General features: G+C 36.7%; 3 protein-coding genes across 3 annotated transcripts; all 3 read left to right on the top strand.

Annotated features, from left to right (window-relative positions):
• Positions 1–30: 30 nt before the first annotated feature.
• Positions 31–4387, top strand: LOC117625072 (proteasome subunit alpha type-2-B-like). Its single transcript, XM_034356649.1, has 11 exons — positions 31–259; positions 390–466; positions 1024–1088; positions 1435–1481; positions 1610–1685; positions 1845–1912; positions 2093–2162; positions 2783–2868; positions 3429–3491; positions 3804–3869; positions 4012–4387. Exons 1-11 carry the CDS (start codon positions 219–221, stop codon positions 4058–4060), a joined length of 708 nt encoding a protein of 235 aa, XP_034212540.1. The 5' UTR covers positions 31–218; the 3' UTR covers positions 4061–4387.
• A 677-nt stretch (positions 4388–5064) lies between these two features.
• LOC117625071 (pentatricopeptide repeat-containing protein At2g35130-like) lies at positions 5065–8726 on the top strand. Its single transcript, XM_034356648.1, has 8 exons — positions 5065–5711; positions 5827–6017; positions 6110–6342; positions 6490–6739; positions 7046–7191; positions 7365–7570; positions 7724–7848; positions 8073–8726. Coding segments are annotated over exons 1-8 (1737 nt in total). The 5' UTR covers positions 5065–5709; the 3' UTR covers positions 8657–8726.
• Positions 8727–10269: 1543 nt separating this feature from the next.
• On the top strand, positions 10270–13212 carry LOC117626766 (glycine cleavage system H protein 2, mitochondrial-like). The gene is made up of 3 exons (XM_034358602.1): positions 10270–10412; positions 11318–11577; positions 12732–13212. Exons 1-3 carry the CDS (start codon positions 10334–10336, stop codon positions 12855–12857), a joined length of 465 nt encoding a protein of 154 aa, XP_034214493.1. The 5' UTR covers positions 10270–10333; the 3' UTR covers positions 12858–13212.
• The last annotated feature ends 3598 nt before the right edge of the window (positions 13213–16810 follow it).

Genomic DNA, 16810 nt, shown 5'->3' on the forward strand with positions numbered 1-16810 from the left:
TGAAGACGAAGCTGAAACTCATCAAGGTCCATTGAAATTTCTCGGCCTAATAATTTGAAAGCCCACCCAACATGAACCAAACCAAAACCTTCTTCTCCAACAAGTAAAGCAGGGTCTTCAGACCACTTTTATGTTTTTTCGCCAAAACTTCCGTCAAATCTCTCTCCGTTTTTCAGAAACACAGAAAAAAGCTTGAGTCTTTCTCTCTATAGCACGCAATGGGAGACAGTCAGTACTCGTTTTCTCTCACCACTTTCAGGTAACTCTCCCGCTCTATCGTTATTCTTCACATTTCCAGGTTCATCATATATATGTGTGTGCGCGCGTTGGTGTAGAAATTTAGTTGGGTATTTGTACTTTTTGATTTATTTGCGGCATATGCTGAGTAGCCCTTCAGGGAAGCTAGTGCAGATCGAGCACGCTTTGACAGCAGTTGGGTCGGGCCAAACCTCTCTGGGGATCAAAGGTAATGGTCATAGTGCTTTGTCAGCTTTATTTTAAGCTTACCCATTGGGTGATTAGTCCTGCTAGGGTTCTTTGTGCTTGTTCTAAGTGGTGCTTGTAATCTAATTGATTTGCTGAACCAGTCAGAAGATTATTGAAATATTGGTAGAATCTGGCATCTGGATGAAAAGCTAGGTTTTTTAATTTATTTGAACTATATATTGGATTGAGCTGAAAATTTTAAGATAAATTAGTTCAGGTTTTACTTTAGGCCCAAATGCGTGATCTGATATTTGGATAGAACCTACTCAGAAGTTTTCAGATGCAATGTTGAAGTGAGATAATGGTACAATTTGGATAAACTAGATCTTTGTTTTGACAATTTTAATGATAAACATTGGAACTTTTGTTACGGACCAATGTATACAGATATATTTAGAACGAACTAGTAAGAAAATATTTGGTGGGAATTTAACCTGCTGATGTGATATGAAAGGAAATTTAAAAGTTGGGCTTTCTATATCAGACATAGACATAGCTGTCTGTATAATTGTGTGCGTGTTTACATGGTTACTGCAGCTGCTAATGGGGTTGTTATTGCAACTGAGAAGAAGCTACCTTCAATCTTGGTTGATGAAGCATCTGTAAGTCCTCTTGATCACTTGTGAAGTTCCCTATTTAAATTTAACTAGTTTGATATTATCTTATATTACAATTTCTATCTGCTTGAGTTAAATGGAGACTATGTGCCAGAGCCTAGTGGCATAGCTTCTGGAGACTTGGATTTGTAATGAGTCATGATGATATGAGTTTGTATCACTTTTAGCATTAACTAACTTTTGGACCTACAAGATTTAAGTGCTTCACACCATATCTATGTTCTGAACAACATCTTTTCTAAATAGGACTGTTTCTCATGTTTATGGAATGATTTGAATGGTTCCCCTTCTAAGATGTTGGTTTCTGATGGTATGTATTTTCTTTGGTCAGGTTAAAAAGATACAGAGTTTGACACCAAATATTGGAGTTGTTTACAGGTTTGTTTTTGTGTGATTCCTGTACTGAAGCCCATTATTTTCTTAGTACTGAGTTACTTGTACATAAATCTATTATTTTATCTTCATTCAGCGTGCAAGTCTTCTTACCATTAGTTTCTCTCCTGCAGTGGTATGGGTCCTGATTTTCGAGTCTTGGTTCGAAAAAGCAGGAAGCAGGCAGAACAATATCACAGATTATATAAGGTACTGAGTTTTTCTTCTCTCCTTATTTGATTATAACTTTGTGAGATGTGATGTGACAAAGTTTCATCATATCTTTGTCAAGTTCTTGCAAACTAGAATAATAAGATGTGCTTGTATATTGTGAAGGTCTTAACTTGTATAAAACTATCATGTTTGTAGGAACCAATCCCTGTTACTCAACTTGTGAGGGAAACTGCGGCTGTTATGCAGGAGTTCACTCAATCTGGGTAACTATCACTCTGTCCATGTTAATATAAAATGTGGTTCCCTTTTTGGACTGAAACAAATACACTAGTTCTTGGCCCATGTTTCGTCACATTGAGACTACGATCCATATATGAAACCAATGGCCTCTAATCGATGCTTTTTAAATTTACTGAAGTATTTTTCTCCCCTTTTCTTTGTAGTGGTGTAAGGCCTTTTGGGGTATCTCTGCTGGTTGCTGGGTTTGATGACAGTGGTCCCCAACTATACCAGGTATTTCCATTCTCCAATGTTTTATTAAATATTGTTATGAATCATTTCTCTATTTGTTGTTTCCGGTTGCAAGAGATGATGCCTTTTAAGGAAAGAACATTAATTTAAATTTTTAAAGCATATTTGGCTTCTGAACTTGCTTCTGCCCAATATTTGGTTGTGTTAAAGTTTGTTAAACAAAAGTTTTTTGCATTCTCTGTAATCTTGCTTAAGCTTCATTCAAATAATTTCCAGCTCTCCATACAGTAGGTTGCACTCCTGAATTTGGTTGGCGTACTGAAACTCTTTTATCTGCCTGGAAAATTTATACTTCAGTGCTTTGCCTTTAGGACATGCACATTTTGAAGCTTTTCTCCTAAGAACACTAGCTGAATTTGAATCTAGTTGAATGGATTGCATCATTTGGCAGATAAATATATTTTTCAAACTTTTTTTGTTTCTTAAATCATTTCCAGACAACTTTTGTTTGTTTTAATCATAACTCTATTCTAGTTGGTGGGAGAGAAGGAAATTCCTGTCCGGCGTTAGTAATATTTAAAAAATTGTATTCTGCCCTTTGTTGACAATAATATGAAAGCTTATATGCAAATATTGATATTTTTAAATTTATTTCTCTATAGGTTGATCCTTCAGGTTCATATTTCTCGTGGAAAGCCTCTGCAATGGGGAAGAATGTCTCAAATGCAAAAACATTTCTTGAGAAGAGGTACTAAGACATGGTTTTGGACATTTCGTCCATTTTAAACCGACTAAAGTGACATCTCTTCCTTCATGCCTTGTATACTCTTTCATAAAAGAATTTAGGTGGGCTTTGGGGCTACCATTACAATTGTTTATTGTTTCTACATATACTATTAGGTGGTCTGTCTCTGCCTAATCTGAGAATTTCTTATTCTTCCACACATGCTCTCAGTTTGGCTTGCCATAATGTTTTATGTATTTGACATCACTGGTTTGAGAACCAATAGGTAACCCTGCTAACTAAAGAAATATAGATAACGACGGCATTTTCTCTGGTTGTCATAAACATCATGTAACGTCAAGCCTTTAAGCAATCATGATTTATATATGTTCAAATAGAAACTTAACACGATACCCTTTCTTGGATGTCCTTTTCTGTCTTATTATTTCTATAGTTTAGCACTTAGATCATTTGGCATTTCTCAATTATTTATGTTTGATATTTACGATTCAAATTTATGTCTCACTTTGTTTGTTGTTCTCAAAGGTGAAGTGTATCTTATTATTATTTTTTTTATAATTCAGGTATACCAATGATATGGAACTTGATGATGCTGTGCACACGGCTATTTTGACTCTGAAGGAGGGGTATATATACATAACCTTTTTTATAAATGCATAATATGTAGGAGTCAGAAAGGGGAAGAAACTTGAAAAAGAAAATTGTTTTTGTGCTTCATTATAAAGTATTTGTTACTGCTTGGGCAAATGCTGTGTGGAGTTCACCTTCAGTCAATCAGATTGACAAAATGAGAACAAGCCAGTGATGCAAAATGATTGTTTCAGTGATGCAAGTTTCATCTTGCTTCCTGGCCAGCCAGTCAACAATCCGTTCAGTTATTACTTTCAAGTTCAGTATTTCTGTAAGCGGTCTGATTAGTTGCTTCATATTTGATGCAGATTTGAAGGACAAATCTCAGGAAAAAATATTGAGATTGGGATAATTGGCACAGACAAAAAATTCAGGCAAGCTCCATCTTTACTTCCTACTTTGGCAATAAATGCTTTGCTCATTATAAGTTAATATCCTTGCTTGATGAATTTCTGATTTTGAAACTATTCCAGTATTTTGTGGCGGAATCATCTTTTTATGCTCACTTTTCTGCAGAGTGCTAACCCCAGCAGAGATTGAAGATTATTTGGCTGAAGTGGAGTAGTGTGCCTGTTACTGCAGAAAATTTGAAAAACCAAAAAAATTAATCAATCCAGTTTATGTTGTGAGATGGTTGCATATTCAGCAAAAATGATTTGGTATGGGATGCTATGCTGCGAGTCTTTAGGAACCAAATCACAAACATCTTGGGCTGAAGCAGCATAGTGCCATAATTTCATTTGTATTTGTTTGTAGCCTTACCTTTCTTACAATTCTGAGACAAATTATCAATAGCTTTGAACTTCATTAAGACATTTACAGCGGACCCGAAATTCCTAGACTCGTTATATCTATCAACTCCCCACTGCATGAATTTGAAGTGGAATTTCCAGGATTGGCTTGCCATTAGATGAATGTAATGTAGGCTTCATCAGTTCATTGACATTACCAATAGCTGATAGTTGGGAATGAACTACTTAAAAATGGCCTTGATTTTCAAAAAGCGTATCATGGCAATCATGTGCTAAACAAAACCCTTGAAAGAAGTACGTTGGAAAATATATCGATCATTTTATTACAGTTGGGACCTTAAGGGGGGACACGATCGAGATTAGAAGGTTGGCTCTGGCTTGGACCTTAAGGAGGACTCAGAAATCATGTCATTGTCTACAATGTTTGCTATCTCAAACAGAAAATCTACTGCCAGCAAGAGACTTGAAAGTAACTGAGCATAAAGATTCAAAGAGCTCAAGCGGAAAGTTATAGGGTCAATCAAAGGTTGAAAGTTACAGAGCATCAAGATTGAAAGAGGATGAAAGTCAAACAAATAAATAAAAACCTAGTAAACAATAACCCATCATGTAAGTGAGTGCCATTATAATTTACTCTAATCCCCATTCCTGGTTATGTAGCTTGAACCCTTTTCAATCTCATTTCCTTAAAAGTCACAAGGCTGGGTGGATGTGGATAAAAGAGTTTCTTCCAGCCTCCAGGGCTCTCTATTTGTGATCTTCCACAGTATCCTTCTTTTCATATCATATTTAAGAAATCTCGTCCAACCCAATGCAACATTAGTAGACCTAATTCAGCTCTGACAGGCTGAATTTTATCCTTCAAACTTGGATTGTCCTTCAAAAAATTTCAAGGGAACTCTGATCAAGTTTTTACTCCATTTGCACTCCTTGAAGTCTTCCAACACCAATTAAGGACTTCCCCTGTTATATCACCAACAGCCAGACGTTGGTACCAGCGGAAAACAAAAACTTTTTTCAATTCTCCAAACACTCCCTGGGGCCAACGTCTGGCTGTTGGTGATGTAACAGGGGAAGTTTTTGTTGCATGTAGAAGTGTTTTGCGATAGGGTAAAATTTTCGTTGATTCTCTTTGAATAACATTGGTATTTATAAGGATCCAAGGGAGTGTTTTGAGATTTGAGTAACCTTAGTATTTATAAGGATCCAATTCCTTTCCTAAATTACCGTTTTATTATTATTATTATTTGCAATAGGGTAAAATTTTCATTGAATCTGGGGGGTAAATAAGAATGAAAAGACAAAGAAAATGTGTTGTCCATATAAAAGGTGTGAGATATTTTGAAATTTATCTGTTTTGTCCTCACCCGTCCTGCATGTTATCAACACTATCTTCTTTCTTGCAAACTGAAAGCTCACAAAAATACCAAACTGGAAGCTCCTCCTCCACCTCCAACCATTCATGTAAGCTTCTTCTCTCTTCATTCACTGTCTGACTGTATCTTACATTTTTCAGTTTAGTTTGTGCATCAATTACCATCCTTTCCTCTAATGGAAATTTCATTTGGTAACTAAATAGGTTGATTGTTGAATGTGCCATCAGTTATATTTTCATTGGGCCAAGAATCTGTAGTAAGAGTAATTTCAGATGGAAAACCAAGAGTTCCATTGGTGGTGGAGCTGTCGAGAAGAGCAAGCGTGACGGCCTGTATATTGACAAACGTGGAAAATTCAGAAGCTTCAACAACAAGAAAATGTCTAGGAAACGATGTAATCAGAACATTGTACTCATTTTGTTGTCTTAGCTATGATGTTATTGCATACACACACGTTCAAAAATGCAGACCATCTTCTTTGTCTAGGTGGTTCTCTAAGGGGGCGAGGATGGAAATATGGATCCGGGTTTGTTGATGGAGTTTTCCCAGTGATGAGCCCCACTGGTCAGAAGATTCTGGACCTTGTACAGAAGGAAGTTGATAAAAGCAGTATTTGGGAAATTCTTGATACACTTCCAGCCTCTCATACCATATGGGATGATATCATTAATGTCGCTGTTCAACTTCGTCTCAATAAACAGTGGGGCTCCATTATCTTGGTGAGAAACTAGTATTCCCCATCATGTTGAATTTGATTACTATCTAATATTGCACTTTGCAATTTGTCATATTTAGAATGATCAAAAGTCTCTGATATTTTGATAAACTTGATATTTCTGAGTGTAATGTTGTAATCATCTGTCCAGATATGTGAGTGGATATTGTACAAGAGCTCCTTCAAGCCAGATGTCATCTGCTACAATTTGCTGCTAGATGCTTATGGGCAGAAATCGCAACATAAAGCGGCAGAATCAACATATTTAGAACTTCTTGAAGCTCGATGCATCCCCACTGAAGACACTTATGCCCTTCTTCTGAGGGCCTACTGCAAGTCTGGATTGCTAGATAAGGCTGAAGCCGTCTTTGGTGAAATGAGAAAGTATGGTCTTCCTCCAAGTATGTGTCTGTTCCAATTTCTAGCTGCTTTTAAGAAAGGAAAAAGTTAATCTAAGGAGCTTGAGAAATTAAATAATGAATATTGTGGATCATTATCATCGTAATCATGTATATAAACGTTCTTTTAGCTTCTAATAACTGCTTCTGCTGCGAAATACTTTTCAATGTTGCTTGGTAAATCTTGTTTGAATCTCAAAATTCAAAAACCTTGGCCCCAGCTTGTTAGTTTATCACATATGACTGATTGCATTTCCTTCAAACTAAGTACAATGTGAATTCATGCAGAAAGATCCTAATTTTACTCAGGTGCAATCGTGTTCGATGCTTATATTAATGGGTTAATAAAAGGAGGAAACCCTCAAAAAGCACTAGAGATCTTTCAGAGGATGAAAAGAGATCAATGCCAACCATCTACTGACACATATACGACGTTAATCAATTTATATGGAAAGGTGAGCCGTATTGCATTTTAGTACTTTCTGCAAGCTTGAAGTCCTCTGCTTTTCTAATGATCGTCTACTGATATAGTTCACTGCTTCAGATTACTAACAAGCAAATGTTCTATTTCTTGCTTGCTTATTAAACAATACAACAAAATGTTCCTCAAAATTTAAGATCTGTGCAGGAAAGAAAATCCTACATGGCCTTAAAGCTGTTTCACGAAATGAGAAGTCAGAAATGTAAACCCAACATATGCACGTATACTGCTTTGGTAAATGCATTTGCTAGGGAAGGACTTTGTGAGAAAGCAGAAGAAATATTTGAGCAGATGCAAGAAGCAGGACACGAGCCTGACGTTTATGCTTATAATGCACTTATGGAAGCTTACAGGTTAATATCTACTGAATTTGGTGGTTTAATGTTCCACGAATATGCAATCATTTCAGAACATATTACTACACCTCCTTGAGAAGCAACTTCAAAAAATATGTCCAAGTTGTTTCAATATATACCCAAACTTCTGTATGATTTTTCTCCCTACAGTCGTGCAGGGTTTCCTTATGGGGCTGCAGAAATTTTCTCTCTCATGCAGCACATGGGATGTGAACCCGATAGAGCTTCATATAATATCATGGTAGATGCATATGGGAGAGCTGGTCTTCATGAAGGTAAATATTAACATTCAGACTTCAAGGCACCTTTGTGATTGCAAATGAAACTATTATGGATAAGTCTGTTCTGTTCAGTGCTATTATGTTCTTATGATAGAAATAACTTTATCATCATTGTCTTCTATTATATTTCTCGTTCCATGCATAATTCTATAACCATTGCAGCATTCTAAATTCTAACCATCTTCATTTATAATAACCGTTCTCTGTATGCATTTCAGATGCAGAAGTTGCATTTGAAGAGATGAAGCGATTAGGAATAACCCCAACAGTGAAATCCCATATGCTGCTTTTATCTGCCTACTCCAAAGCTGGCAATGTAACAAAATGTGAGGACATTGTGAACCAGATGCAAAAGTCCGGGCTGGAGCTAGACACCTTTGTCATTAACAGTATGTTAAACCTGTATGGCCGGTTAGGTCAGTTAAAAAAGATGGAGGAAGTTTTGACTGCAATGGAAAAAGGACCATATGCAGCTGATATCAGTACATACAACATCTTGATTAACATATATGGACGGGCAGGGTTTTTCGAGAAGATGGAAGAGCTCTTTCAATCACTTCCAACCAAAAACTTAAAACCTGATGTTGTGACTTGGACTTCTCGTCTTGGAGCATACTCTAGAAAGAAACTATACAAAAGATGCTTGGAAATTTTTGAAGAAATGATTGATGCTGGTTGCTACCCAGATGGTGGAACTGCCAAAGTACTTCTTGGAGCATGTTCAAGTGAAGATCAAACCGAGCAGGTTAGTACTGTTATTAGAACGATGCACAAGGATATCGGGACTGTTTTACCTATCTGATGGATGGATTTTATTAATTTTGATCATAAAGATAGATATTCTATATATATGCAGCAAACGAGTTTCCCCACTTGAATTTATTCAGGACAAATATTTTGGATTACGTTATGGTCATCCGTGTATGGTTATATTAAATTGCAAGAAGTTTGTCATCTTTTTCATATTAGGAGTTGAAAGGCCGTCTTGCATTATGCCCTTGATTTGCAAGTTGCTAAGTTCTAACAGAGGAGGATCCAAATTTATCTGAAGTATTGGAACTTTTAGTGAAATGATCCAGATTTGCAAGTGAACCCCTCCCTCTTAGGTTTTCTTTCTTTCTCACAAACATCACAAACTGATTCTTCTGATGCCTCATCCTCTACAAATTAATACAGAAGGGAATGGGGATGCAAGTGACTTAAGTGTTTTACCTTCTGTGGTAGGTGAAGGTATTTTAACCCTTTGTTTCAAATGAAAAGGTAGGGCTGCTTGTGCTGGATAACAAAGCACAATGGATGTGAAGGTCAAAAACTAGGCATATACTACAATGAAACAAAAAGCATCACCACATGCATTTTTGAATACATAAGCCACTGAAGTAGGTTCAGAAAAGTCAGAAAGTGTTTTAGGTGAAGGGGGTGCCCTATCTCTGTTGGTAAACCCAGCACACAACTTGTGAAAGAAAAAAACTACAATGGTTGCAGCTGTAGACAACAGGATCCGAAAACGGATGCTGTTAACATCCATCTCTTCATCAGGATCATCACAAAGCATTATCCATTAAGGGATGCTCAAGCTTCATATCTCTACGTTACTAAAGGTAGCTCCATGTTTGCAACCACTGGAGGATAAGCACTTTATGATTGTCTATGCAATGTTTGCCTGAGCTTTTACACGCCCACAAGTAAAATTAGATAAGAAGGTACACAAAATAATGTTATCTTATTAGATTGTCAATTCCCTTAACCAACTTAGAAGTCGATTCGGTCAGGACAACGATGATGCAGTCACTGATCATTGTTTTCTTCGACTGAAGCCATCTTCAAACAGCAGAAAGACATTTTGAGTTCACCTGAGAGTATGTAACAAATTTGAACTGCATTTGAAGATAAAACAAGAATTTATAAATCATTCGACAAAAGAAAAGTTTCACAGAATGAAGTGGTGAGTGGTAAGTCTTACAGATGTTTTAGACTAATCAGTACAAGGAATCGTTCTTAATCCCAATGAAGTAACAAAAGAGTGCAACATTGTGGGGGGAGGAAAAGCAAAAAAAAATCACAAGTGGCATAAACTGAAAATAGATTTATAAATTATGTCCACTTGTGTCATATAGACCATGGTTTTAGGGAAGTTCCATTAACATGTGACGTGTCCTTTAAATAATAATTCGACAGTATCACTCTGCCACAGCGACACTCACCAACTTCGGCCTTATTGGGTTTGTTGACAAATTGACAGACCACCTCGTATATTCATATCAAACTTTTTCTTTTTCTTTTTTAAATTTCTAGAAATTTTCTCAAAATATTCGCTCAATATTTTCTATTTATTTCCAATTAGACTAATTAATTATAGGGAAAGTGGAAACAAATAGAAAACCACACCCACCAACCCCACTATATAAAAGAGAAAAGAGAACGAGTGTAGTTTATATATAAAGAGAGGAACAGAGTGGTAGTGCTGTTGGATTTACAAATGGCTTCAAGGTTGCTGTGGGCTTCAAGGGCTGCTTCCTACCTCAGAATTCAAGTGACCCACAGAGGGTTTGCTTCTGGTAAGCTAATACAAACCTACCGCTTCCCTCTTTTCCTGGATCACTTTTCTTTTATTGATTTGCTTTATGTGTTCCACAATGATCCTCTGGAAAGACGAATACTTTTGAACGTGGTTTGTTAGTGATTTTTATATTCAATGCTTAGATTGATAAGAAGTTGATTTTTCTGACATTGGTTTTGGTATTGGTGAAGATGTGGATCTCATTTCTGGGTTTGTTAAAATGATTGATCTATGACTTTTGCAACTAAAGATCTGATTTTTCCTGACGGGTTGTGCGTCTTTTTGCCAAATGGTTTGATATTATGTGGTTGTGGATTTAATCTTCCAGAGATTAATGGGTTTTTGCGTCTTTTGCAAAATTTGATGTCAGTGAGGTATAATAATCAGCGCATTATGATCGTATAGTTATTGCTCTTTGGCTAGAATTTAGTTTCAGCCGTGAGTGACTGTCATTAGTTTTTGACAGATACATGTTCAAGGCTTTCATTTTCATTTGTTCTAGTTACAAGGTCGCCTCTAGATAAATATATCTGTGCATTGTGAATGAAAAAAATGGGATTTCTTGTCGTCTCTTCTCTTGCAATTAAAACAAGTTCAGAGTGGGTGTCATGAACATGAAGTCTCGATATGGACTTATAATTGTTTAACCAAGCCAAATAATATCTGAGATGGTATAACTTTGGGATTATTATTTACTCAGTGTATTGTAAAGTGTTTTGGCCAGTAATATTATCTGATGAGATATGAACCTAATTCGAAATATTGTTCTGTTCGCAAACTCAGAAGGAAGTTGTTATTATTGTATTGATAGCTGGTATTATATTATCAGAACTGGTGAATTTTTATTTTGTTACATTCATAGCTTCCTGGTGGTTCATCTTTTACATTTCCATTTACTTGCAGTTGTGAAGGATCTTAAGTATGCCGATTCTCATGAGTGGGTTAAAGTCGATGGAAACTCTGCAACTGTTGGAATAACTGATCATGCTCAAGATCATTTAGGTGATGTTGTTTATGTTGAGTTGCCTGAAGTGGGGGCTGCTGTGAAGCAGGGTGAAGGTTTTGGAGCGGTTGAAAGTGTCAAGGCAACAAGTGATGTTTACTCTCCTGTGTCAGGAAAAGTGATTGAAGTCAATGAAGAGCTTGGCAACTCCCCTGGTTTGGTAGGTACCCTTGGGTTATGTTATTTTTAGGATTGTTATGATACTTGCATAAAGACAGGCCAGCTGGGTGTGTTTCTGCGCTTTTTGCCTACTTTTGTCGTTGGTATCCTTATATCTGAATTACAAAGACAATTCGCTATTTGTCTTTGTTTAACTAAGACTTACTTTATATCAGGCCAAAACAAAGTAGAAAAAAATTGAGAATGGTTATTGTTAATGTCATGAGTTATATAAAGTTGAAATAATTTTTCAATTATGTAGTCAAAGACATCCTGAAATTAGTTTTGTATTAAATCTGTAGTGGCAACGTCCTGTGCATTATTTTTAGTGAAATCCTAAGAATAAGTGCTACAATTTATAAGTTGTCTAGAGTTATGTGCTTAACAGTGAGGCAGTGTTTCCTTCAGTTACATGATGATACCATTACCAACTCAAAATTTTCTAAAGAATTATGGGAAGGTTTTATGTGTGGTAGACTTCCATGTGGCATTTTCTCTTAGACTTGGTTATAACTGCATACAGATGGAACCTCTATCTCTCTCTCTCTGTTCAAGTCAGTAGTTCCCATCTCATAATTAGTCATAATTTTTTTGGTAGTAGTGGGGTTAGCTGATAAATACTTGTGTGACTGAATTTGAATAGTGTGGAGAACATATAGTTTTTGTAATTTAAGAGTTGTGGAGATGGTAGCATAAGTGAAACATAATTAAGAACTAACATTTTAGTTATTGTTGATGCCCCATTTTTTGATGAAAAGACAACTTGGTAATCTATTGAAAGGCTAAACAAAGGTATCTTGTTTATGGTTAAACACTCATCTCTTCTTTTAATGGTTAAAATGTCATTAAATTATTATGTCAGTTTTAAGCTCAACCACCCCCAATATTTTTGACACAATCAATGTTTGGATAAACTATTAGGTGGGCTTAAATTGAAGTTTGTGGTCCTTTGTGAAATTTGTAACTATCTCTTCAAGCGTTATCCCAAACCATCAAAAGTCTTTCAGCTTATGGAATTCCTTTCAACTGCTGAAGTTTTGCATAATTTGTTGGATTATGCATCCTCTATGAACATCAATTCATTACAGACACATCAAAGATTCCACCCCCATATGTTTTCCCTGTGGTAATGTTTGATCCATTTTTCTGTACTAGGTCAACTCAAGCCCATATGAGGATGGATGGATAATTAAAGTCGAGATAAGTGATAGCGGTGAAGTGAAAAAGTTGATGGACTCAGAAAAGTACACCAAGTTTTGTGAAGAAGAAGATGCACATTGATTGATCCAGGCCAATGGCAGNCTGGCACTCCTCACAAAATGGGTTGCTTGTGCATAGAATGTAACAGGGGTAGTCAAAAGTGCAAATTCAGCTTTCCACATTTATTCTGTCTCTTACACCGCTTTTCTTCCTCATGAGGAATCAATTTATTGGGATTGTTGTTTCTATCTGGATAATGAATGATCAGTTTTGTCGTTCTCCTGTTTGGTCTGTCCTTTGATGTTGTGGTAGATGTGGGATTTGTTAAATGTTCATTGCTGAGAATGAGATAAAGTGCTACAAGTTGAAGTAGGAATACTATGAAACATATTTTCTTGAAAGTCAATTGTAATGGGAATCCATATTTTTTTATAAATTTGAATCACATTTTCTGTAGCAGTTGTGTTTAACGTCTGATGCCTCAGCTTCAAGGCTTTAACCCCACGGTGGGCAAAATACAGACTGATGATGGCATCCTCTTGGTTAAACGACTGGAGGAGAAATAATGGGTTTCCCTTCTTCTGGGTGCCAAGTTGAAGGCAGCCATGTCAAGAGGCCCTTCAGCTATTCCCCAATATGATGTAGTGAAGTATATGCAATTTGGTTGACACCCCAGGAAGTCTAATGCGGACACACACATGGACTCAACTTCACCCAAAAACAAAGCATCACTGCCAATACTCTCAATCTCCTCAACGCATTCTGGTCTATCCCCACAAGCACATAGCAGTTTGAAAACCTTAACGCGCACGGTCATCCTAAGATGAAAATCAGAACCTTCAAACTTCATAATGAGCAATAGCTCTCCACGGGACGATTCGACAAGGTAAGGTCCAAGTCCAAATAGTGGAGCCTGTTTTACCACTTTGTTTATATAAGGTTCAGTAGTTGCATCGTTGACATTGATAGAAAAAACCGATCCATCATAGCTAACAACTAGAAACTGGCCTTTATAATGAATTACATCAGAGAATTGGCTCCTACTATCTGTGGCTATGTGAGTCCAACCATCATCCCCCGACTTTTTTTTTTCCCCGACTTTTTCTTTTGTTTTTTGGTTGAAACACCCCTTAACTTAAGATGGGCTATTTTTTCAGAATGATCATAGATTACCAGAGCTTCATAATCATTTGGAAACAAATAAGGGTCAGTAGACAATACAACCTTCCTAATGTACCTTTCAGGTCTAATAAACAACCGTGGGACTTTCGTGACTGACGGTAGGCGAATGGCACTTCCAGTGAAAGGATTTAAGAGTGTTATTACCGATTTGTAGAACATCTGTTAGACCAGCCATGCTATATGGGACTAAATGCTGGACAGTTAGAAAACAGACATGTTCATAGTTCCTGTAGGTACATATTAGCCAAATGTTACAACCAGCACAGTGATATGCACACCTCTATATCTGTTTCTCTAACGGCATATTAGCCATTGTTAGACACAAATTGTTAAGAGATCAGATTAAAATATTTGTCATCTTCTGAATCCTTCAAAATTGGAAATGTTTGCTGAATAATCTTTGCTATGTTTCAAAATTGAAGGGTCATTGCCTCAACCTTAAAAGCCTGGTTTTTATAGTGAAAGGGATGTCAATGAACTCGAGGTCTATCCTTCTTCTAAAGCATTTTCAGCTAATGAAGTCACAGTCCTTTTACACTAATGGAGGCTCCATAAACGATATTTCATGTTGGTATGTTAATCTGGTGCTTTTGAAGTCAGTTTGAAAAGTTCAATATAATTAAGAGATTCACAACCCATGCGTTAGCAAATGCACCCTCTAATTTTTTTATATTTGTTTTCTTTGGAGTTGAGGTGGAGTTCACACAACAGAAACACAGATGCTGATACAAGAACAAATATAAAAGCTTAAATGAATTAGATTTTTCACTGGAGGTGGTGTAATATCTCTTTCTTTCTTTTTTTTTCTTTTTTTTTAAATTTAAAAATAATGTTCTTTGGTGGGTTTGTTTTGGGTTCCTATGCAACAGGAGGAGGAGACAAATCTTTCTTCTTCTTCTTCTTTTTTTTTTTTTTTTCTCTCAGCAAACAAGAGGGCATGATCAAATGTCAAAATCTATAACAGAAATGCAATATCCAAAGAATGAAAAGCAGTCCAACCAAGAAGAAACTAGCAAATATTAGTGAGTCAACAAAACTTATGAATTTAGCAAATAGAGAACCTGACGCCAGTTTCAAGCAGAAAAAACTTACTTGCGTAATATGAAGAGCATCTTAAAGCCGCTGAATTTGAATCCATTGCTCTGTAACAATGTCAGCCATCTGAAAGCAAAGAGAAAGAAGCCAATGGCAAAATGAACACCACACTAATAACATCACACATTCATAGCCATAGACCAAAGATGGATTGAATACATCAGTGCATGACCTTATGAGCCTGAGAGGCAACCGTTTTGAGTCTATCCTCGGCATCTTGTGCTTTAGACTCTAAAAAATCGGCCTAGGATGGCGGCTAGGAGGCTAGGCTGGCGCTAGGGGGCTAGGCGGCTGGGCAGGCGCTAGGCTGCTGGGCGGGCCTCCTAGGCGGGCCGAACCCAGAGTACGAAGCAGCCGAAACCGAAGAAAACAAATCGAAGCTTGAGTTGATGGAGAAGCGAAACTTCGACTGCAACCTCCGTCCTCTGTGGCTAGGCGGGCGCTATGCGGTTGGGCGGGCCTCCTAGGCATGTTGGGTCTTTTTTCGGTGCCAAACCCGGAGGACGAAGCAGCCGAAACCGAAGAAAACAAATCGAAGCTTAAGTTGATAGAGAAGCGAAACTTCGACTGCAACCTCCGTCCTCCGCGAGTGCAAGCTTCGTGTTCGGTTCGAACATATTTAAAGAGTATAGCCACACGGCTATACTCTTAAAATATTCGAATATATTAACATTTCAAGCGTATAGCCGAGTGGCTATACTTTTAAAATATTCTAATATATTGGGCGAGTATAGCCGCCCGGCTATACTCTTTGAATATACAATTTTGTAATATATATATATATATAAAGCAAAATGCAGAGAATTGTGAAACATTCAAAATACCAGAAAATGACATTGGTTAATTCAGACATTAAGAATTGAAATTATTAATTAAATATGGATAATATGGTAAATTCACTTTTTTTCAAATTAAAAAAATTAAAATTAAAAACAAAATCAGATAATAGGTCCTACTTTTATGGAACATAACTACCCATGTTATCTTTTCTTAATTTTTTAAAAAAAGAAGAAAACCAATTGGCACATGCGCAAGCATGTGCCAAGAGGCTAGTATCATTTTACGGTTTGGGGCTGAAATACCCCTTTAGTCCATTGGACTAGAGCTATTTCTTCAAAAAAAAAAAAAAAATTTGGTGAAGAAACGAGGCTAACGCCCAACAAAGAAATTAAACAATGGCTCAAGGCCTACAGACTCCAAGTAAATCTTTACTAAGAAAAGGGTCTAATACTGTCAGGAGGGTCATGAAAGGTTGACAAACCCAACTTAAGACATGAACCCAATTCAGCTCATTTATCCGCTACGAAGTTGCACTCCCGATATACATGATGAATAGAACAAGCCGTGTTTTTAACAATCCATATACTGATAAAGTTGAGAAAATTGCACTCCCGATATCCAAAGCTACGTACAGATTCTCAAAGCTTGCAAACTGCGCCAAACCAGATAAAGTCGGAAATCAATATCAACTTTTCTAGTATCAAATCTAGAACGTTGCCTCGGAGCCATGCCAAGTCAGAATCCAAGGTTGATGATATTGCCTCTGCCATATATTGACAATTTATTGGATTGGATTTATGGTGGAAAACAAAGCTGGGGAAATAGTTTTCTAGGTATACGAGTGTTTACAAGCTTTTCCACTTTCTATACAAGTTCCAACGAACCCTAAACCATATAAGAAAGAAGGGCTTTTTTTAATTTTTAATTTTAAAAAAAAAAAAAACAATTGTGTAAACTAGAGGGGATGAGATTTTCTA

This window comes from Prunus dulcis, chromosome 4 (genome assembly GCF_902201215.1).
Source record: "Prunus dulcis chromosome 4, ALMONDv2, whole genome shotgun sequence".
Classification (NCBI taxonomy): Eukaryota; Viridiplantae; Streptophyta; class Magnoliopsida; order Rosales; family Rosaceae; genus Prunus; species Prunus dulcis.